General features: G+C 38.4%; 1 protein-coding gene across 2 annotated transcripts; it reads right to left on the bottom strand.

Annotated features, from left to right (window-relative positions):
• Positions 1 to 1,154: 1,154 nt before the first annotated feature.
• Positions 1,155 to 27,322, bottom strand: LOC137297704 (uncharacterized). Of its 2 annotated transcripts, none has more exons than XM_067829627.1 (3): positions 27,140 to 27,322; positions 12,460 to 12,540; positions 1,155 to 9,481 (listed from the first exon to the last, which is right to left on the bottom strand). In XM_067829627.1, the coding sequence occupies exon 3, from the start codon at positions 9,464 to 9,466 to the stop codon at positions 5,039 to 5,041; it is 4,428 nt and encodes a 1,475-aa protein (XP_067685728.1). In that variant the 5' UTR covers positions 9,467 to 9,481; positions 12,460 to 12,540; positions 27,140 to 27,322; the 3' UTR covers positions 1,155 to 5,038. The 2 variants fall into 2 exon arrangements, with proteins under 2 accessions (XP_067685728.1, XP_067685729.1); XM_067829628.1 differs by lacking the exon at positions 27,140 to 27,322 and adding an exon at positions 18,439 to 18,521.

Below are 27,322 nucleotides of genomic sequence, written 5' to 3'. Positions count from 1 at the left end.
TGCCCCTCTTTGTTTCACATGGTTCTGCTATTATTTCTACAGGCAGTTTTGCTGGCTTTCTTCAAGAAATCTGGCGGATTTTCTAAATGTTCTGAGGTACAGACCTTGATTTTAAATTATGTTACTTCTACAAGTTTTGAATACATTATTGAAAACAATGGCTGGCTTTGAACTTGCTGCCCTTTGCTTATAAGCTTTGCATTTTTTTTCCAATGAGCTATGAAGGATCATTGTAAACAATATGATTGTCACTATCAGCCATGTTTTCGTCACAAGACGTTAAGTGTCTGCAGCGCACCTGCATGACATGGGTAGCACATGCAGAGCACGTTCACTGAGTGAGTGAGTGAGTGAGTTTAGTTTTATGCCACATTCAGCAATATTCCACCTATATGGTGGCGGTCTGTAACTGATCGAGTCTGGACCAGACAATCCAGTGATCAACAACATGAGCATCCATCTATGCAATTGGGAACCGATGACATGTGTCAACCAAGTCAGCAAGCCTGACCACCCAATCCCGTTATTCGCCTCTTACGACAAGGCCTATTCTACCCCGGCACCTTCAGAGGTCAAGTGAGTGTGCAATGCAAGCTATTGGCATCATAGTTGATTTCAACATCTTAAGATTATACATCTATGAAAATTTCATAAGTTAGATCAAATCCTCCTCAGTTTTGTTTCAAAAAGTAAGCCAGTGGCGTTGAGAAATTGGGTTGAGGCAGCATTCGAACTACCTGCCCGTCTGCCCACACGAGGGGTTATTTTCAACACAAACTGTCAGATTCTTCAATTCACCTGCCTGACTGCTGGGTTAAAATCAAAACATGCATATGAAGATATTTTGTGGGCAGGTGGGCAAGTTTGGTTCAGGGCTGGCAAGTTTTACACTGAACCAGCACTGTGGTCTGACTGACCAGAGTTTCATACCCTGGTTGAGGATATCGGTCCACCTGAATTCCCCACAGCCATGGGCATATATTTTTAAACAAAACTGAGGAGGTAGTTCTGATCCATGTTTCCAGTGTGGGGCAGGACGAGTCACAGAAGTCCTGCTGAAATGTGGTCATCAGTCCACAGACTCAGCAGCTGTACACAGACCCACTGCCATCATGTCATAAAACTAAACCACAGACAAAACAAACACGTCCGCAAACTCTTCAAATACATTTTTCCCATTGTAAATTGATACAATAACACGTTGAAACAAGGCAGTGAAGTAAACACAACAATATCATCTTGGATGATGCACGACAATACTCTACACTTCTACAACAATCTTCATCCTGTAATCTAGGTTTCCAATCGGCAAGTCCAGCATACAAACTCAAGGCCAGATACTAAACAACACCGGTCCATTCATACGTAGGAAGTCAGGAGTTTTTTTCTAAAACAATGAATTGTGAATGCAACTCCCATGATGGACTCCTCCAGTCCTGTTGGAATTAAATGAAATGCACGAGAAAACTTCTGTCACTAAACTTTTTCTTTTAAAGACAATCTGTCTGTCAGATAATTCTGATCTGTAAGATCAATTTAATACAATACAAAGAGCATATAACATCTTCTAAACACTTTCAAATTCAAACAAGATATTAACATCATATAATTTTTATAGCACTATTTTTAGCTCGAAATGGATATTTCATACTGATCCAAAAGTGGTATAAACCATTAAAAAATGATGTTTTTTTTCAAAATAAATTTTGCAATTCAATAACATTTTCTCAAGCCCTGGACAAAAAGAATCTTCGAAGGGAGATAACTCTTTATGATTACTTCCGGTTAGCTGAACAAGATGGTGGGGCACGTGATGAACTTAATTTTTTTTACAGCGGATGTGTGGCGTGCGGATTCATATGAATAACAGACAACATTACGAATGATGACAGCCCGTGATACAGGTTGCAGTTATTATCAATTTTTAAAAAAATACCCTCAGTGCATCTGTAACGGGGACAGTGAAGGTAAGATCAATGAGCACATTCTTACTTTTTGTTTAAAAAACACAACAAAAACCAACAACTTAAAAAACAGAACAAAAATACATAACAAAAAATAAGCTGTCAGCACATCATTGGACAATTTACAAGCTGAAAATTTATTACCTGCAAGGGTGAATCGATTAATGCTTTTTCAGGTCAATGAATTTTCTTGGGCAGACTGATTATGTTCCAAAATGTAAAACAATTTTTTATCTAATTCTGTAATATGCAAGGTTATTAAATAACTGATAAAACCATTGAAAGCTACATATCCTCTCCATGGCTAAAACATCTTGAAACTTTATATGCTGGTTTTTAAAATGCAGGCATGGGTTTTAGTCCAGGATTTAATCTAATGAGAAGTGACTCATTTCCTCTAATTATACATGTACTGGCATCTCCTATTCTCGCGGTACTTATGGATATCGACTGAAGAAATAATACAAACAGTTCTTTTCGTATGTATGCTTGTTGTTTTTAAATGAAGATATTTCCCCTCTAACATCTATCAACAGCTAGATCCATCAGGTGTATATCGCACTTGACCTCGATGAAAAACATGGTCGCTGACTTTTCGAGGCGTCTCCCATTCTCACAGCATAACGAGAAAGTAACGTTATCAGGTGTTAGGAAGAGGAATCCTGTAGGAAAGGGCTGGGAAAAGTTACGATTTTTCCAAGTTGGTTAAAACTCACGAATATTCATTACATTGCAACATGTTGATAATTCACAGACTTGGGCCACTTCCTAGTTACCAGTCTATGATGTAAACAACCACTAAGTATCACGCATCAGTGATCTCGGTAGAAAATGTGTTTACCGCATGAAATTTAGGAACAACCAGTTATGTTCATATCATAAGAATATCATCTAAACATATTTTATAAATTAGGGACAATTGTAAATTTTCACTAAAGAAAGCTGTATCTTATTCCTGTTTTTTGCCAGCTTCCTGTGCTTTGGTAAAGAGATATGATCCTCGACAGGATTCCCATAACATGAAAATAAGAATGAAAATAAACATATTTAGAGTCAACAAACATTGTACACATTTGTTAGATGTTATTACCTTGATCTGTTACACTTTCTCTCAGCGAAAAAGGGACTAAAACAAAGAAGTTTTCTGAAAACCAAATTTTGAATATGTCTACAATCAGGCTACAACCAGTATGTCAAGAAGACATACTGGCTGTAACGATGGCATCAAACATAATAACTTATTCAAGAGACAATGTATTAGAAAATGGCCTCTGCACATCCAGACAGTGGGATACTGAAATTTGAAACTAGAAATGGTGACGTTATCATTCCACAACATAGGGTATAATCTATCAAAAACTGAAACTTGAATTCTGACCGAAATTATTATGTCACTGTTCACCTAATGTGTGTTACTTATCTGTGGCGAGACAAATTTCGTGAATAAACAAAGAATCTAAATAACTAATTAATTTTAATTGTTCAGTTAACTGTACAGTTCAAAAATAAGTAAATTTGTTGTTATTTTTTCTGGTAATTCCCATAATTTTTTAAGCAGAAATGTCATCAAGCATTCAGCTTTTTCAGGATAAACCTTACTCATTAAAAATACTAATTTCACGTATGTTTTTAACTGATACTGAAAAAGATGTGAGCAACATAACTGGATGGGTCAAACCTCATTGCTCAAGACACACAAGATTCTAAACATGGGGGAAAATACTTAGAGTTACCTCCCTTTGATTATTCGCATAGTTGCTGGAGAAAGAAGCACAATGCTTGTGGCCTTAATTATCTAAGAAACAGCCACAAAGAAAGCATTTAAACAGCACAGTATTGTTATTCTACAAATAGTGGGAGTGATGGAAGAGAGGTGTTTAACAACTAACTGAAAATGTCGCATGAACCCATGGAAGATTAACCAATATTGTGGACAAGAATTGATCTAAAATATCATTTCTTAAGCTACAACTTACTGACAGTGAGTCACAGGAGTGAATGTCTGAGGAAGAAATATAATACTGGAAAGCTCCAAGCAGTTTTCGAAATACCTGATTACCCGGTCATCCAGGACTGGTTATTTTCAAAGTGGACAGCCAGATTCTCAAATTCACGTGCCTGATGGTCGGGTAAAACTTTACATACATGAAGAGATTTCTGTGGCAGATAAATGTTGGTCAAGGCTTGCAAGTATTACATATAACCAGTCCTGTGGTGTGGCTGAAATTTGTGCGTGTTTCATTACCCTGCATAGCAAGATATGAGAAGCAGTTTGTCGAAGATGTAAAAACTAAATTCACTTGAAATATCTGAGTTTTTCTTCAGACTGCATACCTGTCACACAAAGCTACCTGTCACACAAAAATGGACTTCATTCCAGTGTTGAAACATATACTGAACAGCAAAAGAAATGCAAGTTTCGAAAAAATGAAATCTCATATAAGTAAGCATTCATGTTCATGTCTTCTATTTAAAAACTTGACAAAAAACAGAGCTGTGTTTCTGTTACTGTTGGTTACTGAATTTCGTGCAGGAGCCATAAAAAAGAAGGGATAAATTCCACAAACATGCCCTTTTCAAATATTACAATTGACAGCCTTGGGGCAGACCAATTTTGTTTCTTCTTTTTAACAGACCTGTCAGTTATATTGTTTCAAGAATATGACAACAAAAATTCCCCCCCCCCCCCCCCAAAAAAAAAATTAAATTCTCATGTTTTCATTACCAAAAATGTAAACTTACCAACAACAAAAAAAATCTTATTGTGTTGGGTTTTTTTAAATAAAAAAATGAGGTTTTCTGAGGACGAAAATACTTAAAACAAGAAATAAAATTGGTCTGGCCTTATGTGCTTTTTGGTTGTCACCACTAAATGACCTCAGTTGAAAGATGATCCAATTTGCATCAGATACTAGGTATGACCTAAGAACTCCCATTTTGACTGTGTCCAGACTTGACATCACTTCCTGTGCTATCCTGAATGAGTTAATCAGTACCTAAACTATTCTACTCTTTCTCCCATCACTCACACATGCAAATTGCACATTACAGGAAATCTAGTCCCACAAAGAACCCTACGTCATATAATTCGGTGGTTTAATGTTCTTCCCTGCCTGGATTCGAGTCACCCTATCCCAGACAAAAGGCAACTGGTGACGAGCCTCCTGCTTAGCTCCCGTCTTCTTCGGAGTTTCTGACACAACCTCCTTGTCTGGACTTTTGCCACTATTGTCTGCTGACACAGGAGTATCTCTCTTTTCGTCCTTACTAGATTGAGCACAAAGACCTTTTTCTTTTGAATTAGCACCAGAAGATTGGTCCAATTTTGGAACTTTGGACTCTGACTCTGGATTTTCACAAGATTCTTTTCTCTTGCGATGACTTCCAAATTTTTTATGTCTGTAAAAATTGGTCTGCAGTTCATCACCTTCTGCAGGTGATGCCAAAGGTGCTCCATCTTGGGTGCTTTCTATTGAAAGCGATCTTGACTCGGATGATGAACACCTTTCTCCCGAAAAGCCAGAATCCTTATCGTCTTCCACATGGAGATACATCAACTCCTTAGCTTTGGAATCAACACAATTTGAATCGTTGTTTTTATCATTGCTAGGCTGGTCCTGTTTGGGCCTAGAATCTACACTAGAGTCATGAGGACAGGTGGCCTGAGAAGTGGTAGATGTAGGATGAGTGTAGTCCGATTGAGACGGCTTGTCACTACTGCTATCAGGACTAGCACTAACAGTTATTTGATCTGCTGGTAAGCGTTGAACCTCCAGATTTGGATTGGGAACTGGTTCCGAGAGGAATTTGTGAAACTCAGGGATAGATTTGCCAACACCAGAATCCATCCTTGACCGTTGTGTGTGACCTTCTGGAGAGGTAGGATTTGAAATACTGCTAGAGTGAGGCTTCTTGGCTTGGGAGGACTGTCCATTTGAATACATTTCTTTATAATGAACTGACTTGACATGTTCTTCAAGGGCTAATGCAGAGAACTGGCAACCACAAAACCTACACAATCCCACTCTTCCAAGGTGCTTATCATTCTGTTCCAGTCCAGCAGAAGAGTCACTCATTTGACTTTCAGTGCCAATGAATGGCCCTGGTGGCCTTGCCTGGTTGTGCTGACGACAATGACGCTTGTATGACCCAAAATCATTGAGCTGAAATGTTTGATTACACTGTTGACATTGAAGATACTTGGTATCCTCACAGTCTTCACGAAGGGAACTTTTTGGACGACCATCGCTAGCACGTCTATATGTCCTGGCTTTGCTGTTGTTCCATTCTTGCTGGGCAGGCTGACTTGGGGAGATACCCCTTGAATCCAGAGGAGACAAGCTCTCCTTCTTGCCCCTGTAGAAATCAGAACCTGGCGTAGAAACAATATCCCTTTCAGGTGGTGCTGAGCTTCGTCCAGTCGGGATCAAGGGCTCTCCTTGATGATCTTGAGGTGTCAACACGTAAGGACTCTGCAGTGCTGATTTAGTTGCAGAGATTGTTTGGACAATTGTATGTTCAGCTCTTGGCTCAAAACCATGTTGATTTCTAAAGTGTTTTCGAAACCCATAAGGACTGCCATAAGTCTGTCTACAAAGTCGACAAATGAGATACAGGATATCATTTGGAGGATGGTTTCCAATGATACTTTGAATGGGCTCATGCCTAGACACGCTGCCTTTCCTCTGAGATAGGTCCCCTTTTTCTGATCCTTGTGGAGATGCTAGAGGTTGGGGCGATTCCCTGAACTGATGAGTAGAAGTCTGAGACAGATACGTAAGTGATGTTGAGGTTTTAGGTGATAACTTTTCCTGAGTTATTGAAGGGTATGGAGCTGGACCTTGAGCATGTGAAATGGAAACCTGATTTGATGGTCTGACTGGTGAAAGGGCTGACTTTGTAGAAGGAGCTGTCGAGAATGTTGGTGCTGGAATAGGATGAAGCTGAGGTCTGTGCCCACCGGGTGACATCATCATACCTGAAACTGTACCTGTTGGTGCCATGATAGCGTTGCCAGGAGTATCACCACCTCCTCTGTCCATTGGCATCATGTCTTTCCGGGGGTAGCCGCAATGTGCCTGCTGGAAGAGCTTGTCTACACTACTCTCCAGATGCAGCAGGTGGTGGTTACCACGACCACTGTAGTCTCCTTGACCATGGACACTTGCACCACCTTCTCTATGAATGTCTCTAGGCACACTAACAGGATTGGAAGGCTTTTTGGATAAATCAAGGGGCTGATCATTATCCACTATATCTGGTCCCGGCTGAGCAATAGGAACACTCTCTGGTATTTTAACTGTGAGATCAAGAACTGGTGCCTGGGGAGAGGCATACCTGTCCCCTCTTCCTGGATGTGGAAGAGAGACATTCGGTTTGTGGGGATGCACAACATCCTGCCTACTTCCAATACTGGCACCAGAGGGCTGGCCATGTCTACCTGGCTGCTGAATGTTTTCAGTGTTTCTTGGGAAATCTTTGCAAGGGTATGGGCCTCCTTCGTTGTGATGATAAATGTCTTGCCTTGCATGAGAGCTGCCTCTGTCTTGTCTTCTGTCAGACTTGGCCATTTCTGGATTGTAGCCATCACCTACCATCTGTACTCCATGACTTAAAGTAGCAGGGTATGGCAAGGGTTTAATTGGCTGAACTGGATACTGAATCATATTAGCCATGTGAACTGCACTTGTGTTGGGAAATTTGCTTGGGGATGTTGCTTGCATCCTTGCCATATCTTGCTTCACCATCGTACCTTGAGTATGTGGGGGTTGAACTGGCACTTGGAGGTGATTCTGATAAAAAGACGGTTCGGCCTGTGACATTGGCATACTCATCATCGGGGATGCACTGCTGGCTGACGGCTTGCTTTGTTTTGCAGACTTTTCTTCGTATTGGAAGAATGTTCGGCAACTTACACATCGACAGTTTTTACTAGGCATATGAGAAAAAGAGGAGGTGTCATTATCCGAAGCTAAAACACCATCAGCCCTCATCAGAGGAGGAGGAAAAGCCCTTGGCGGCATGTACATTGGGTGTCCACGCAACATGTACATCTGAGCTTTTGGTAGCATCCCCTGACGAGGGATTGCACCATTTAGGTATGGAGCTAAAGCTCTTGGGCTGAAACGGGCCATCATTGCTTCATTTTGCTTTGCCATTGTCGCATATTTACTGACAGAATATCCAGCAGGTTCATACTGCTTTGGGTCCTTAACCTTTTCCACAGGCATATGTTTTGAGTGTTGCCCATGGTGACTGTCTTGTTGATGTTTCTGAGACCAGTTTCTATGTGCTTCAGAATGTCCATCAGAGTGAGAGTTGGATCCTGCATCAGAATACCTGGAAGGGGATTTGCTAGCACCAGGCACAGGTGATCGATGATGTGGACGCTCATTATCCCGAGAACGCTCATGGGGATAGCCTTTCTTATTGTCAGAAGCAGTACCATGATTTTCTGCTAGAGCCTCATCTGAACTGCCTGGGGACAACAGTTTACTGATCACCTCAGTTTGACTAATGACTCGGTCAACAATGTCCTGCACACTAATTGTCCCATCTAAGCCACCATTACCAGATACACTTGTAACAGGTTTGCCCTGAGTTATTGAACCACTACTTGTGCTCGTTGTTTCTTTAGGAGCAGTTACTGCTACAGCTGGTTCAGGGCTAGTAGTGCTCTGATCTTCGTTGACAAAACTCTTTTCCAGAACTCGTTCAATGTGATCCATAAGACAAACCATATTGTTTTGCAAGTTTTCCATTTCAGGACTTCTTTTCTTCTCTCTCACACTGGACACCACTGATGTGTTCGTGGATGATGGAGCTGACACTATCATGGCTGACTCAGTAACAGGTGCATTTTGAGCAAGGGATTTCATGGAAACTGGACTTTTGTGGCTCATATCTGGGAGAGAAGTGTTCATGTCCTCCCCCAGTGAATTATCTAACACTTTGTCAATCAAAGTCTGCAGTCTCACTGTGTTTTTAGGAAGATTGTCATCCCTCTTGAGAGACTCGTACAAGCTTGGTCTAGAAGAGGTCTGGCTCTTCTCACTGGTCATTTGCTTAGAGTCAGGTTTGCAACTGACAGCCATGTCAATGCTGGGTATCTGATTTGTCACTTCTTCAGTGGTGTCACTCTTTATCATATCCACAATACGATCCTTCATGAAACTGAACACAACATCAACAGGCTGGCTTCCTCCGTCTTGTGTCGCAGCTGTTTGAGGTGGACTGGCTTTTTCCTCAGAATCTTTTTTTGAGTCTTCTGTCTCAGACTCATCCGACTTGACTCCCAGGCATGATTCTATGAGAGAGTCGATAGCAGCCCGAACTGAATTGTTCTTCATGTCAGAGTCTGTTGAGGAATCCTGTCCTTCTTCATCAATTTTATTTTCCTTTCCACTGGTAGTATCCTCTGTAATGCTTCTCACGGTTACTTGTTCGTCTCTGGTATTTGCACTCATTAATGGATTTCCTTCCATTGAGGCGTTCTGTCCCATTCTTTGCTTCAGGTACTGCAAAGAGAAAGATTAAGACTATAAATGCCATCTGCTAACATTGTAAGGAGTACCTTCCTACCTACCTACCAAGTAAAAACTGCACGCACGCCATCCATCCATCCATCCATCCATGCTTCAACATAGTTTTGAACCCTGTTCCACAAAGCTACTGTAGCGCTTTAACTGTCACAAGTCCTATACTGTAACAAAGACTTACGACAGTCATAACGCTACAATAGCTTTGTGAAGCGGTGCCCAGGATGCCACTGTACAAAACAACCTTACTGCTAAGTCTACTTTAACTCCAATTTAACATGTAGTAGTTACAGTCCCCTTAGCGCTAAGTCTATTTCAACTCCATCTTAAGGTATAATAGTTCCTGCGACCTTACCGCTAAGTCTACTTTAACTCCATTTCAAGGTATAATAGTTCCTGTGACCTTAGCGCTATGTATACTTCAAGTCCACCTTAAAGTATAATAGTTCCAGTGACCTTAGCGCTAAGATATCTTTGTACATCGGCACGCTGCTTACTAAATGGAACTAAAAATTGCAGAATTTATAAAAGAACTTTCTACTGATCTCATTTTGTCAGTAATATGGAATGGACACCCATTATTACCAACAGTAGAGTTGTGCCCACCTTCATCCGTCATATATATAAACTTACTTCAAGATAAACATAGAACCATCAGAAGAATATGCCCAATGTACTTCTACTAGGAAAGAAAATATTCATGTTTCTATACCTACAAACACTCCTGGATCACTGGCCACTGCCTTCATTGGAGGTCATAGAAATATCATCATTATTTACGACATCACTGAACACGCCTTTGTTTTAAAAATCCAACATCAATGCTCAAGATCTCATTAGTACAAACTTTCACTTTTTGACAATGTCATTCAATTACTAGTAAGTGCAAGAACTTTGTGTGATGTGATCAAAGTTGCAGTTGGGATTAGCTATTGAATATGTTTATTCTTTTTCATGAATCCTTCCAAAAGTTTCTAAAATATTCTTAAACACTGGTTATGGAGCATGATGCAAGATTATAGAAAGGAACACCCCTGCAACTTATTATTTACATTGCAGTTTTATTTCTCAGACACTGAATCAGTTGTTTGCATCTGGATTTAATACGAAACAAACTTTCTAAAGTTTCATTTGATTTTTCACTTATATCATCAATATCAATAATACAAAGCAACCGAGGTCAATCGCTTCAACTCTACTAATTTGTACAATTAAATCAAGAAGTTCTCTTAGTTGGTATCGTTTTAACCTTTACTGTAAGTGTTACACAGGCAACCCGATCACTTTAAAGACTGAATTTCAGTCTCAGAAGAAAGATTAATTTGATTTGATTTGTTTTTTTTTCAACCTTTGCAAGTTTTCTTCCAGTTGACTGAATGTTATGAGATAAGGGAAATAAAGAAACCAGTCAACTCTCAATACAGACAATACACATACCATAGGTCATATCAGTACCTGTTCAGGTGAATCCGAATCAAACTACTTCTTTCCAGACAAGTTAACAATTTCACAAGGTTATGAATACAAATCTCAGTTTGAAACTGAAATCACTGCTGTCATCATAGTTGCAGATACTGATCATAAATGTCATATGCATTACCTCATGTTTTCTTGTCAGAATGCACAAAGACGTACATTTGTTTAACTTTGTAATGTGAACCACATATTTTTTTAAATAAATATAGTAAATAATAAATACTCTAAAGCCTGAATTGGAGATGTTTTAATGTTTATTTAGGTCAGACCAATTTTATTTCTTGTTTTACTGATCTGTCGGTTGTATTTTTTTAAGAATAATAAAAATATTAATGAAATTTCCATACTAAAAAAAAAAATCCTAATGTTTATTGGCCATGATGAGAGAATACATTACTTACAGGCTGTTTGCTGTGAAAACACACTAATGAATTTCACCTTGAACAAAAAAAAGTAACGAAATAAAGTGAAATTAAGATTGCGAAACCTCATAGTTGGAACAGCGAAACAAATGAGTGAGTGGAATGTGATAAGAATAAACTTTGACCAAACCTACTTGTTCTCGGTATTTCACTTAATCTGCATACTTCCTTGTAATATAAACAATTGTGGAGATTTGAATCCATGATCGTTTGTTAAACATCTTTTATTGTAAGTTAACTAAAATTCTGAGATTTAAACGTTCAGTTGGCAACGTAAAATTACGAGGAATCGTAATCTTAATTTCCCTTATTCAATTAACTTTTTGTTTAAAGTGAAATTCATCTGTACGTTTTCATCGCAAACAGACAAAGCTAGACTAGACAATGCTAGGCTAGTCTAAAAATCTCACTTTTGATCAGTCTCCATGCTTCAGTTGCCCTAAATGGAAATAAAACAAAACTTATAAAAAGTGTAAACATTTTTGTTTAATTAAAGTAGGTTTAACTGTAAGTTCTCACAATGTTAAAGACATACCTATTTACAGACTTCCTAAAAAACTTCGTCTCCAAAATATACTTCCAAGGCTTGACATGAATATTACTCTTTCACCGTTTCACTACATACAATTAAATGTTTACAAAAGAGGAGCCAAACATTATCTTGGGGCAAAATAACTTGAATTTTAATAATTGTATTTAATAAATCCTGAAGTCAAATTATTTCTTTTGTCATTTCCTAGTACACTTTTCATAAAGGTCTGGCTCACTGAGTACATAAGAGTCAGGCTAACCATAAAAGGCAAATTAAATTCAAACACTTAAATTTTCAAATTTTCATAACCAGGTTGTTAAAATATTAGAAAGGGTAAGTTCACCATATTTTACTGTGAATTCTGGATACAGAATTGTTATTCATATGACTATTGAGCCTGTTCAGGGTGACTTGTCAATGCTGAAATCCATTTGTTGCATGACATGCGATCCGTGAAGCATATATATATATATAAATAGGTAATCTATAGGTAATTGCCTCTGCCAGACATAAAACATCATCCTCACCTCAAAACATCAAAGTGCTGCTGTAGCAAGGATGCTTCTGGATATGCATGGCGACTCTCTGTACATGTAAGATGATTCATTCTGCAAAACAAGAAGTTCTTTGTTAACACATCCTGTTGTGAAAGAATAAAACACAATTACGCCGGTCTTAATATTTAATATCTTAATGGCTAACATGGTATGCTTGTGAGTTGTGTAACGCTGCATTTGGCAATATTCCAGCTGCTGACAGTCTGTGAAAAACTGTGTCAGATAATCCTGTGATCAACAGCATGAACACTGATCTACACTGTTGGGATATGATGACACGTGCTAACCAACCCAGTGAGGTTAAGATGAATATTGTAGTAAATGATGTACTGTTATGACAATCAGCTTGGACCAAACTCATGCGAGTCTAACTGTAGTGCAAATATGTCAATAATAGTCTCAACAGCATAGTGGAAATACAACTTCAATGTACTTCCCTTTTCACTCATATCCAACTTGTACTTTATTTTGTTTGTTTGTTAGTCATCTACTGCTGCACTCGGCATTTTCTAGCTATGTGGCAACGGTTTGTAAATAATCAAGTCTGGTCCAAACAGATCTAGTGATTAACAGCATGAGCACTGACCTTTGCAAATGGGATACGGTGACATGTGCCACCCGATACTATTAGCATCTCTTGCAACAAGCCATACAACATAAACATACAATCTGAAAATGTATTTACATAGCTCCTCCAAAACACTAATGATTTCTCTCAGAATATACTGTAAATCATAAAATTAATGCAAACATTTTATTCATGCAAAAGATATGTCAGTACTCAAGCATTATTATAACGATTCATTTCAGTCTGACAAAGACAGAATACAAAAATCTCTTGTCTTTACAATCTACAGGTCAGTATTCATCATAACAATACAGAATATAACAACAATTTAGACATCTCTCATATCATTAACTCACAAATGAGCACTAATTTCCACGAATTTAATTGATATCAATAGAACTTATTCATCAGCAAATTACGAGTATGTAACAATAGCGAAAGTGTTGACACTACACATTACACCAATACAGGTCACTTCCTCATCTCAAGTCACATGTAATTATCACTGGTTACAATCACTGGTCATTGTTTTAGGTCACTGAAGCACGTCAGCCAGGCTGTATATTATCCAACCAAGCAGGATCATTTCGCACTCTTTCTTACATTTCGGATTACATATATAAATATAACACAAAAATTAGCAAGCAATCAGATGATTAAACACGGCAGTGTAATCAAAACGTTCGCCAGCAAATTTCAGTTCATTTCTTATCAAGATTCAGTTTAGGTTAAGTGGTAAATAACAAGTGTGAAAAGAAAAGGAACATTAAAGATTCAGGGTGTCACATCTTATCTTCAACATAGATTCCTGAACTCGCAATCATTTTATGATGCATTTTAGGCTAGACCCTCCCACTTGCATTAAATTTGTGAAGCATCAATTTCATGATTTATAGTATATAATTTTGACAGTAACAAATAAACCCATTTAAACTGAAAAGAAGCCGTAGGGAGACCAGAAATTCATAACCTTAGGAAATTTAGACTTGCTTCATTTAGGGCTTTAGGATTGCAGCAGGTGCCAGGAAATTATGAAATAATGTGGTTGAGGGACTGTGACTATTCTGTCAGTCACTGCCTTAATTTGTTTTCAAGTTTTGCACTACGCCTGTTCTTTCTGAGAATGAACAGGGACCTTATTCTTTGAAACGTTCGTAGCTCTAAGAATTCTGAAATTTTGCCGTAGCCAATGTGTTAAGAATGGGCTTAAGAACTTTGTAGGGCTACGAAGGTTTCGAGAATAGCTAGACTGTTTCATTTAAGATATCTGTCGTATATCTTGTATAATAGATCACATTAGAAAAAAGAAAGAGCAAGTTGGGTTTTACGTTTCTTTAGCAATATTCCAGCTATACTCTGGCGCAGGACCCTAGAAATGGCTTCAGGACCCTAGAAATGGCCTCAACACAATCTACCCATGTGGGGAATCGAACCTGTCTTTGGTGTGATGAGCAAATGCTTTAACCACTGAGCTACAACCTCTCCCCCCAACCCATCCTCACATGTCCAAGGGACACAACAACATAAATTGTGTCATCAACCTTAATGACTGGAAACCACTTCTCTACAGGGTCACCTTGACCTTGACGTTTGCTGACCTGATTGGAACACAGCCCTCATAAATGTATCATAATGTTTTCATACATCCAGGAACTTACTCCCACAGCGTACAATGGGTTTCTGGGTTAGGTCACATTTAATAGCCAGCCCCAGGCAGACACCCTGATCAATCAAACTGGTCGACCATGTTTCTCATGGCTATTTTGAACCTTTAAGCCTGGACGATCAGGTCCTACAAGGAAGAAACAGAGGCAGAGGTTTAATCAGCATCATGGTATATGGGCCATTTTTAGCCATTACATGTCATTGTCAAATATGTTTGTAGCTGAGAAAAATTTCTGAATATTGGTAGGACCTATATATAGTATATCTGAAGCACAGGTCTGTCATACAGACCCTGAAGAAAATATATCCAAGAATGTCCTTGCAAGTCAAGAAAACGTGGAAAGTCTAGATTTCCACAGTTTCTGAAAATGAAAAAAATTTCAGGACTCTTTTCAATTATCTTTTATTTTATCACTATGAACCCTTTTTTCTGTAAAATATGTTCATTTCAGTTGTTGGTCTAGAGAACATCCATATACCTTCCTTTTCACCCATTTCTTTCATATCTGTTGTTTTGAATGTCATCTACAGCTGTACTCAGCAATATTGTAGCCATTTGACAGGGGTCTGTAAATCTGGTCCAAACAGATCTAGTGACTAACAGCATGAGCATCAATCTACACAATTAGGATACAATGACCCTGACCACTTGATTGTGTTAGTTGCCTCTTGCAAAAGTGGCTTCTTGTCATTTCTGTTACTAGTTGTCAATCTTCCAAAGCAGCAGAGCAGCACTTTTTCTTTTTGATTATATCTTTACGTTTTGGACTTCTGACATGACAATTACATTGATGTTCCTAAACTTTTAAGTAAAGGTCAGTGTAAGAGACTGTGACTTAGAATGAATATTGTGGAATATGGTGTACTGTTATGACAATCAGCTAGGGCCAAAGACATGCTTGTGTTTAAAACTAAATAGTAGAAAAACAATAATGCTTCATGAAAACACCTAGTCTGTCGTACAGACCTTGAAGTATATATATCCAAGAAAGCCCACGTAAGTCTAGAACATGTGGCAAGTCTAGATTTCCTTAGCTTCTGAAAATGAAGAAAGTCTCTGAGCTCCATTTCATTATATCATTTTTTTTTTCACTATGAACATTTTTTCAGTAAAATATGTTCATTTCAGTTGTTGGTCTAGAGAACATAAATATACCTCCCTTTTCACTCATTTCTTGCATATCTGTTGTTTTGAATGTCATCTACAGCTGTACTCAGCAATATTGTAGCCATTTGACAGGGGTCTGTAAATCTGGTCCAAACAGATCTAGTGACTAACAGCATGAGCATCAATCTACACAATTATGATACAATGACGTGTCAACCAAGTGAGTGACCCTGACCACCTGATTTTGTTAGTCGCCTCTTGCAAAAGTGGCTTCTTGTCGAAGACCTGTAGCACAGATCGTCCTAGGTTTTGACTTCGGAAGAGTTAATACAAGTATGTATGAGTGTGCATGTGATGATAACTTTAGAGGGGTGGGTCACCCATTTTGTTCATGGGAGGTGGGGGTGGGGGGTCATCAATTTTGTACCAAAGTATAAGAAGGGGTGTCATTGATGGTGTACATGACATGCAGGGGATCACTTTGTATATAGGTTTGAGAGGAACATTCACATTGGTCATGCTTCTTCATAGACATAATTATCACCCCACCCGACCCCAACAAAAATCCCCCAACCATAGATAATGAATGGTCCCTTATCCAATTTGAGTTGCTAGAAACAAACACAAGTGACAGCATTCCAGGTTAATACAGAGCGAATTCATGTTCCTTGAATCATACTTGTGGCAAGAAAAAAACAAAAAAAAAAATCTAGCAACATGCGTCTGGTTTAAAAACATGATATGTTCCCACAGTCATGGTATTTCATCAAAGCAAAAGAAAAATGAGTTTTTACAGTTTACATATATCATCAACCACCCCCTGCAAAAAGTGTGGATGAAAATGGGCATAATTTTACTCAATATCATGATATCATAAGTATTTATTTATTCTGTTCCAGTAAACAAAAATGGCTCAACTTTTTTCCACTAAATGTGTTTGTTAACCATGATTCTATTTCTATAACTACTGCATTTAGTGAACTGTGCTTCTTTGCTTTGAATCCCAACGACATGCTTTCATTGATTATTACTTAAATGACCTCTCCCTTCAGCAGTGAGTGAGTGAGTGAGTGAGTGAGTGAGTGAGTGAGTGAGTGAGTGAGTGAATTAGGTCTTATGCCAGTTTTAGCAATATTGCAGCTATGTCCAGGTGGGAAACAGAAGAAATGGGCTTCACACACTGTACCCATGTGGGGAATGGAACCGGGTTTTTGACGTAACAAACGAATGCTTTAACCACTAGGCTACCCCACTGCCTGTTGTTGAGTTGGACATGATTCAAAAGAATTGGGATGTCAAGGTTATCAGAGTGCGACTGTAATGTTAACATACGCATTGATGTTATGGACCTAATCACCAGTGTAATGAGCGAACGTTCAGTCTCCTGAACAGTTCGCATGTCAATCTGACAGTTTCGTCCATGCATAAGTAGCAGCATAGTGATAATTACATAATGCACCGTGCCATAATTATATCACAACAATCTGAACAATCAATGAAAACACTGCATATCATTTATTACATAACACTGTCATTATATTCCAGCTACGTTCTACTTCAGAATAACACAGCCTGAAGGTGTACATGGAAATTGTATAAAATTTTAAGTTTAACGACAATCATGTTTTTTTCAGACTATGAAACATAAACCGAATGAAAAACTGACAATAAAAGGTCTAAAAAAATACCCAGTCAGTAATCAGTCTGGGAAGTGTTTCACAAATGTGAATTGATAATACCAACCACAAACTTTGTCTGTCACATCTCACATGAGTGAGCGAGTGAGTATTGTTTTGACTTCACGCATTGTACCCATGTAGGGAATTGAACCCACTACGTTATCCAACAGCCCCCACCTCTCTGGAGGAATAATTGCATGACATGTTCCCTGGCTGTCCATAAACTGGGTCACTGATAGAGGGATATCTGACTTCAAGACAAGTAAAATACATCTCCAAAGGACACAATCAATTGCATTGTTTTGCTACAAATTTGAGATAAATAACCTGAAGCTCTGAAGCATTGACAACTGATGCCAGGGATATGATTAAAGAGACAAAGTACTTGTGAGAAAAGGTGACACACCATCAAATTCTTTCATGTGGCATCTATAATGTCGTATCGTGAAGAATCCCCGACTTCTTCAAGTTGAAACATAAACAGCTGCAGATGATTATGATGTGTGTTTTTGTGTTTTCATATTACATTTTAAAAAATGACCTGTATTTCCGACCCTTATGATGTAGTTGGTAAATAGCAAGTCTGGACCTAACAATCCTGTGACTGTCATCGTAAGCAATGGTCCATATGGTCAGATTCATCCCCAAGTCTGACCATTTGATTTCTTTCATCACCTCTTGCACCAGTTCAGATAACTTTGGACCATTTCCAATCCAAAGTACCCAGATGTAAAATATGGTTAAATTCATTAACGCCCCCACCACAGAAAATCAACCAGTCAGTAAAATACTGTTAACCGAACCGACATAGACAACAACTATCTTAATATTCCTTCCATAAACCTGTTAGATCCAGAGTCTTTACCAACAAGTTCAACCCAACATTCAAATCCAGACAAAACACCATGAGCACATCCAAACAAACTCACTTTGTTCTGTTAAGGGAAAATACAGATCCTCAACATTCCTTTCAGTTGTGCTTGAGTAACTCTGCTGTCTGCCTCAAGTCCACAATGAGTCCCAGTCTCTGTGAACTCATCATACTATTCAACAGGTTCTCCAACGTCATTGTGCAAGTCATCACAGGCTATTTCACGTCAGTTCGCCTTCACCAACTAACTACAATAGCTGTCTCAGGCGACTGCACAATGTCTGACTAGGAGACGGCTTAATGTACCCTATGAAGCTCAAAGAAGCACCTATCTGGATACCAGAAGGGGGAAGTTCTCAAACATTATTTTTTACTTTTAAGAGTGAGTATTGCCTATGTTGCTTCAACAGAACTGTTGACATACGATATGATACGATACGATACAATATTTTTATAGAGCTCAAATCCACACACCTAGTACATGCTCAAGGCTCCAGTTGAAAGACATTCTAACCATCAATGGTCAGTGTTTGCGGTAGGTTTTGTATGAGTGTATGCAGATATAAAATTAAAAATATCTAGTCCAAATGTTTTGAGCATGAAATTTTCATTACAATACTGAATCATTTCAAAATTTGTTTTTCCATGTGCTGCTGTTTTAATGTACTTTTTAAAATTAAGCAGATCAGAATCTATGCATCTAAAACATGCATGCAAAATATTCTTTGCAGGTTTTTATTATTTTTTTTGTGTGAAAAAAGCTGATTTCTACATTAACGCGAACACTGATGGTTTGTCTTAGGCCTAAAAGACATGTTTTTGGTAATATTCCAGTCACATCAAAGTCAAATACACTAAAAATAATTTAACATTTAGGATCCAAGATAGACTTCATTAATTAAGTGCAAAACTACAAAGGCCATATTGTTTCCTGCATTTTCAGCATGTCAACGTCTCCATGTTTACAGGAAAACTGAGAATGGAAAGTTTCAAGAGGTTGTCTTCTCATTTGAAATGGAAATGATATATAGTCCATGGTCTGATTTCAATCCAAGAACACAATCGGAAAAATGTAAGGTCATAAGACAGCCCCCTGCCTGACTATAGTCTTGGAATGTCCCATAAGTATTTCCTTTCGTATCCTTAACACATGACAGCTTTTTCACAAAAGGAACGTTTATTTTGAGCCCATCATGCTCTGCTAGTTCGGTTTCAATCGAAGATGACATGTCATGCTTTGCAGTGAGATAAACACATGGATTGTGTTAACAATCAACTGTTCGTGGTTGACATAATCTTCAGAAAATTCATGGCTTGGAAATTGACAGAGATTTGAATCGTATGGCTCACTGGAAGAATTTGTCAATAACAACATTAACTGTCTACAGCTCCACTTGTTTTCTTGTACCTATTGTGCATAAATAAAACATTGCATATGCAAGTTTCTTTTTCTTGCTCACAATGGCATGTTTGTTCCTGGTGTCTTTAGGACTGACAGAATGTGAGATACACACATATCTCCAGATGGAAAAATATGTGAGATACACACATATCCCCAGATGGAAAAATATGTGAGATACACACATATCCCCAGATGGAAAAATATGTGAGATACACACATATCCCCAGATGGAAAAATATGTGAGATACACACACATCTCCAGATGGAAAAATATGTGAGATACACACACATCTCCAGATGGAAAAATATGTGAGATACACACATATCTCCAGATGGAAAAATATGTGAGATACACACAGATCCCCAGATGGAAAAATATGTGAGATACACACATATCCCCAGATGGAAAAATATGTGAGATACACACACATCTCCAGATGGAAAAATATGTGAGATACACACACATCTCCAGATGGAAAAATATGTGAGATACACACACATCTCCAGATGGAAAAATATGTGAGATACACACATATCCCCAGATGGAAAAATATGTGAGATACACACACATCTCCAGTTGGAAAAATATGTGAGATACACACACATCTCCAGATGGAAAAATATGTGAGATACACACACATCTCCAGATGGAAAAATATGTGAGATACACACATATCTCCAGATGGAAAAATAACACTAACTTGACGCCTGTGCATGATTCACAGATGCTTAAATCCAACCTTAGAAACTTATACACCTAAAAACACTTCAAATTTGAAAAGGCTTTTTCCTTGTTTCTTCAACAATGTAATGAAATAAGAACTTTCATCATACTCTAATATGGAGACTGGAAAAGCATGTGTGTGAGCATGGTTTTACGCCACCTTCAGCAATATTCCACCTATATTACTGCAGGGCGCACCAGAAATGGGCTTCACACATTGTACCTATGTGGGGAATCTAACCGGGGTCTTCAGTGTGATGATGAGCAAACACCTTAACTACAAGGCTACCCTGCTGTTCCGGAGACATGTCAGATGAATGTGTGAGTAAAACCTCAGTTGTTCACCACTGAGATGATACCAAGGATGAGCAAGTAAGTTTAGTTTCACGCCACACTCAGCAATATTCCAGCTATATGGCTGCGGTCTGTAAATAATTGAGTCTGGACCAGACAATCCAGTGGCTAACATCATGACCACAGTTCTACGCAACTGGGATATGATGAAATGTGGAAATCAAGTTAGTAAACACACAGCAGGGCATCATAAATTTTAAATCTATAGTTAGGAATTTTTGCTGACATTTGCAGCAGACTTTGGGCTGCATATTGTTGTTGTTGTTGTTGTTGTTGTTGTTGTTATTGTTGATGACCTGCCAGTTGTTTTTAAGCTACAACACAATACAGAATGAATCACAAACATGCATGGAAGAATTGCTACATTTATGCATCAAAAATACCGACTGACTCAGTGATCAATAGGTAACTAGGACATGACAAACCTTGTAGAGCAAAGCAGATATGACTTACTATGACCCACCACACCTGGCAACTGGGACTTCAGGTATCACAACAATTTATCATCATGTTCCAATTATTCAGATTATTAAAGCACATAAAAATGAAGCCAGAATTGTCCTGGTATCCATGTTCAATGATAAATTCTTCTTCAGTTATGACCTGTTTTTGAAGACTTGCAGTATAAGTGAGTCGTTTGATGTAAATATTTCGAAAACAAAACAGTTTTCTAATCATGGTCATGGCTTTATTGACAAGTAAGATCTTGTACTGAATGCATCACACTAAACCTTCCCTTCAGGACAAATCATTCAATGAATCACAACTACTGTAGACATATTAAAACTTTCATAAGGACATTAGTGTTCAATACATCACAGAGTGTATTCACATCAAACCTTCCTTAAGGAATTTGTGTTCAATACATCACATCCTGTACCCACACCAAACCTTCCCTAAGGTCCATGTGTTCAATGCATCACATCCTGTACCCACAACCAACCTTCCCTAAGGCCAAAGTGTTCAATACATCACATCCTGTACCCACAACCAACCTTCCCTAAGGCCAAAGTGTTCAATACATCACATCCTGTACCCACAACCAACCTTCCCTAAGGCCAAAGTGTTCAATACATCACATCCTGTACCCACAACCAACCTTCCCTAAGGCCAAAGTGTTCAATACATCACATCCTGTACCCACATCATTCCTTCCCTAAGGTCCATGTGTTCAATGCATCACATCCTGTACCCACAACCAAACTTCCCTTAGGACATAGTGTTAAATACATCCTATACTGTACCCACACCAATCCTTCCCTAAGTATACCGTTTTCAATACATGCCACATGATAAGTAAAGAAGAGTCATGTGGAAATCTTTTTTTAGACAAGGCGATCATATAAGTCACAAGTTTCAGGAAATTATTGTTGGCATATGAAGGTAATTTTCAAGCTCATTTAGTCGTAATGGCAACGTTATTTCTCGACAAGATGTATCTCTTCACAAGATGCTTCTGAAGGCAGCAGGAAACGATCATTGGATTTTTACCCACATCATTCTAAATGTCTTGTTAAGTTGCTTTCAGCACAAGGATGAAGACAGCGTAATCAGATGTGGCAGCTTTACATTTGCTGATCGCTATTCAACTAATTGCTGATGTTGTATTCTGTAAAATAACATGAAAGAACCAGCGCAAACAACTCCAGTGCTACGCTAATATTAATGGCTGTTCGTAAGCATCCTTAAGTATTGACAATGATGCTTTCCTTAAAACTCATTGACAACACAACATCAATGGAAGAAAATTACATGCACCCATACAACTTCAAGTTCCCGCCCATGTTGTCATACATGTAACATGAACTGTCAAAACATTGGAAATATCCTGCAATATAAAAAAAATGTCAACATTATTCTTGAAAATATCTGATGTGTGTGGTCACATAAGGTTATCATGAAGCTTGTCAGCATTAGTGAGTTTAGTTTTACGCCACACACAGCAATATTCGACCTATATGGCAGCAGTCTGTAAATAAGCAAGTCTGAAACTAGACAATCCAGTGATCAACAGCATGAACATTGATCTGAGCAACTGAGAACCGATGACATGTGTCAACCAGGTCAGCGAGCCTGACCATCCAATCCTGTTAGTCGCCTCTTACAAGCTGGGTCGCCTTTCACAGCAAGCATAGGTTGCTGAAAGCCTATTCTACCCCGGCTTGACTAAACAATTTGACTTAAGTTTCATATCTGAAAATGTTTGAAATCATGTCCACAATTAAAAGAAACCTTTAAACTGTAGAGGTGATATGGTATACTGAGTACCGGAAGAACCACAATATTTTCTGAAGAACCATGGTATTTTCTGAACCAAAGGAAACTGGTATGGTACACTGTAATGCAGTCCAAGAATTTGGTTTTCGAACAGTCATTCTTTCCATCCTTTTTAATCCTTCATTAAAATGTCTACAAATCGAATCATTCTGTCAAAATCTATCTAAGTTTGGCTCTTGTTGTCAGATTTTATATCTCACAAACCAAAACGAAGACCTTTTTTGTACCGCAATACGCACAACACCATGGTAAGAGCCTGTCGTTTCAACAGATTTTAAATACAGTTAGTTCAACCCCTTCTTGAGAGCTGTTCTCCTAACTTCACATATAATTGAACCTGTGAAGATCCTGGTTAGAACTGGTCTACAGCAAACCATGCATCTTGAAAGAGGTGACATGGATTGTGTGGTCAGGCTCCGTATCTTGGTTGACACACGTCATCATATGAACTGTGCTGGTACTGTTGATCACTGCATTGTCTGGTCAAGGCTTGATTATCTGCAGACCACAGCCATATAGCTGGAATATTGCTGAGTGCAGCGCTGAACAACAAACCAACAAACCCTTCAACCAACCAAATTTCATCGGTTCACTTATCGATCCAAGGAATTATGTCTATCATGGACGACACGGTGGGGTAGCCGTATAGTTAAGGTGTTTGCTCGTCACGCTAAGTACCTGGGTTCGATCCCATACATGGGCACAATGTGTGAAGCCCATTTCGGGTGTTCCCAGCTGTGATATTGCTGGAACATTGCTAAAGGTGACATACCCACTCACTCACAGAGTCCAATATTGATGCGTTTGGTGTTCAACAACAAAGCTATAGTAAGACTTCAAAGGGTTTATTGTTTGCTGTGAGCCGAAATGACGTTCCAGACAATTTCCTATTTGACTAAAACTAGTGTTTAAGTGGACAAATTGATTATGATCCAGTTTGCATCTGAGTAGGTTTATTTTATACCTTTTAGCAATATTCCAGCAATATCACAACAGGGAGAGCCAGAAATAGGATGAACATTGATGATTGGAATCAAACCTGGGTCTTCAATGTGATGAGTGAACACTTTAACTATTTGGTCCCATTGCTGAGATCGAGTATAGAGAAATAAAACACTGAAATTTTGTTAATACATAAAAGGAAGCTATCAATGTTATATTTATTAAAAGAATGTCTTCATGTGAGTGAGTGTGCAAGTGTGTGTGTGAGTGAGTGAGTGAGTGAGTGAGTGAGTGAGTGAGTGAGTGAGTGAGTGAGTGAGTGAGTGAGTGAGTGAGTGAGTGAGTGAGAAAACTAAACTCCAGTGCCGGAAAGTTATCTCAGAGCTACATATAACTTTTTAGGTCACTGACTTATGTACTTGCTTGTGTTAGTCTCAATTACCAAATACATTCACTGGCCCCCTACTGGGTATTTTGCTACCTCTGTGACTCCAATTGTTCATACATAATCTATTTTGACATGAACTTCTTTTGTAATCAAGCAAGATATATGTAACCTTGATATTCCTTATGTATATTCAATCATCTATACTGCCAAATCAAAATAAGCAATCATCCCACGTTCCCAATACTTTAAGATCAATTTTGGCCATCATACATGTTCTTTGTTCCATCAATTTAAAAAAAAAATGAAAATATAATTTTAAAATGTGAAAACAGATGTACATCAATCTCTGGAAACTAAACGAACACACTGAATTCAGGAGCGATTTATTGAAACAAAATGACTCAGACACAAGGCAGAACCTAAACACTAATATAAAGACGACAAAAGATGTTTAAACTAATTAAACAAAAGGCCCAATTATACACAGCCTACAGACCTACTTCATAAGCCACGATGTACATAGGCTGTTCGCCTTTATGTACGTACTGCATACAGATCTCTACAACACTGAGACTACAGAGGCCTTGAACTTTGATGAAATTGACATTGTTCGAATGATCCATGTATACTATAATATCATTTGACACTTAACATGACATGCAAAAAATGCAAACAGAGACTGGATGGTATTATGTAAATAATCCTACACCACAAAACAATAAAATCCACAATTCATGTATAAAGGACAAGATGGAATATTTGATGTACGTCTACTGCATATCATCTAACTTAACAAATTATGAAAGTGGTCCACACGTACCTCGCTCTTTTTACATGGAATACTGACACCTCCCCGGTGTAATATTCCAACACTGAAATACGTTCATTGTTTGTGTTCCACACCTGTTTTAGTTTTTTAAATGTTATATTTAGGATGAGGTATGCATTTCAGTTTGCAATTTTGGCTTTTGATTAGGGTGGGGGTGGGTGTGTGTGTGTGTGTTGGAGGGGTAGGGGTATGGGCGTAATTCTTACTCAAATTATTGAAGATACCTAGAGTTTCCAAGTCTTTGAAAGGCATTTAGAAGTGGTTCGTGTAACTCACTTCCTGGGAAATTTGATGGATGCCTGTCTGTTTATTTAAAGGACCAGCGTTTCAGAGTATATTTTCTCTTCTTCACCTGCACAGGTGAAAATTAAAACTGATTTATTGTATATTCAGATAAGAAAAAATAACACATCTATTGAACAAGATCATTAATAATAGTGACTAAGTTCAAATGTAAAATCAGCATTTTTCTGGGTACATGACAGTGAGTTTACACACATAAACTTGTAAATATTAAACTAGTGAGAACAGAATGCTGGAGATTAATACAATATCTTTAACATTAAATTCACCTATTAAAAAATGTAATAATACTGGTAAGAGTTCCTCCCATTCCCCTATCCTGAATAATATTTATAAATTGATATGTACTAGAGTTATTATCAATGCCTAACACAACCACTACCAAAGGACTCACAAAAATAACTTAAATTAAGTAAATTAAGTACAATATTCAGGGTTGATTCCCAGTTGAACCACATAGTGTTATGTCTGTTAGTCTGCAGAAGAAATAATACGGTGGAACAGAAGGAGCCCTTTCCAAAACACTCTCCTTAAGTCCACTGATGGAATTATTGTTTGAAATGACAATGTCACCAGTGTAATTATTTTCCATTTCAATTTATCACTGCTATGGACTGTGTCTTAGGTACCGGAACAAGTGTAGCCAATTACCCCGTAACTGTATTGTCACAAGACAACTTGCTTGCTTCATTTTATGAAAACATTAACAAGAAACAAACAAAACCCACACTATAAACAACAACTTAAGCACCACCGCCTTATCCAAACAAACTTCAACAAATCACCATCAAGTTTGTGAATAAAGGACAAATTATGACCAAACAATTATTGCTGCTGCCTTAAGAAAGAAGTCAAATTTCTTAAAAGAACAAAAATTAATATATATCTAGTTCGGATATTAACAAGAGCACAGCGCAAAATACACCAAGAGGCGACTTTTGAAGCCCGAAACCTGCCGAAATTATCGAGTAGTTTAGAGGGGCCGATTCAACAAATTGATACCAACTTCCTGCTTTGAACCATGTTCCAATCACCTCCCCCCTGTCTTGGGTGATTCCAAATTGCGTAATCCAGTATTTCCCTCCCAGCTATGCGATAAAAATGTCTCGGTCACTATTGAGATTGAAAAAATAACACAGGCCGGAGTCTCGTGACGTCAATGTGCTACAGACAATCCGCAACATTAGTGATGCAGAAATCAGCTAGTGGCGATAAAATCCGACTACAGAATCAAGCTCCACTAACGTAATGCACAACACTATACTGAATTCCCCCGACTGTTATCACGGAATACACTGCAATACCCTTTCGCAAAATAGTTCGGTTGAGATAGAAATATTCGCTGTGTCTGCCACTCATATTACAAGTTATGTACACCATATTGTATAACACGTCTGGCGATCAGGAGTGAACTGCGGATCCAGGCCTCGGACGTGTCTGCTCGAGGGCTGAATTACTCCACCTCGTGGAAACCTCGCGAATTGGGTCTGCAGGTTCACGAGCTATCTCGCGCCGTAAATCTGCTTCGTGGTTTTCTTACCTGTAATGGCGATTACTGGCGACAAGACACGTTGTGGTGTCATCCACTGTGATCGTAAGGACAGCGTTAATCATCCAGATATATCCAGTGGATGAAAGTCTCTGGTCAAGATGACACACATTCTCTACATGATTTAGACCGACTTCCATTCAAACATGCTCCATGGCTTCCTAGCTATTATTT

Source organism: Haliotis asinina, chromosome 10 (assembly GCF_037392515.1).
Source record: "Haliotis asinina isolate JCU_RB_2024 chromosome 10, JCU_Hal_asi_v2, whole genome shotgun sequence".
NCBI classification, from domain to species: domain Eukaryota; kingdom Metazoa; phylum Mollusca; class Gastropoda; order Lepetellida; family Haliotidae; genus Haliotis; species Haliotis asinina.
The sequence above is the reverse complement of the archived record's forward strand: the minus strand, read 5'-3'. Positions and strand labels throughout refer to the sequence as shown.

Bases quoted from the DNA above. Each gene is read 5' to 3' on its own strand.
- LOC137297704 (XM_067829627.1), bottom strand. From the start codon at position 9,466: ATGGGACAGAACGCCTCAATGGAAGGAAATCCATTAATGAGTGCAAAT.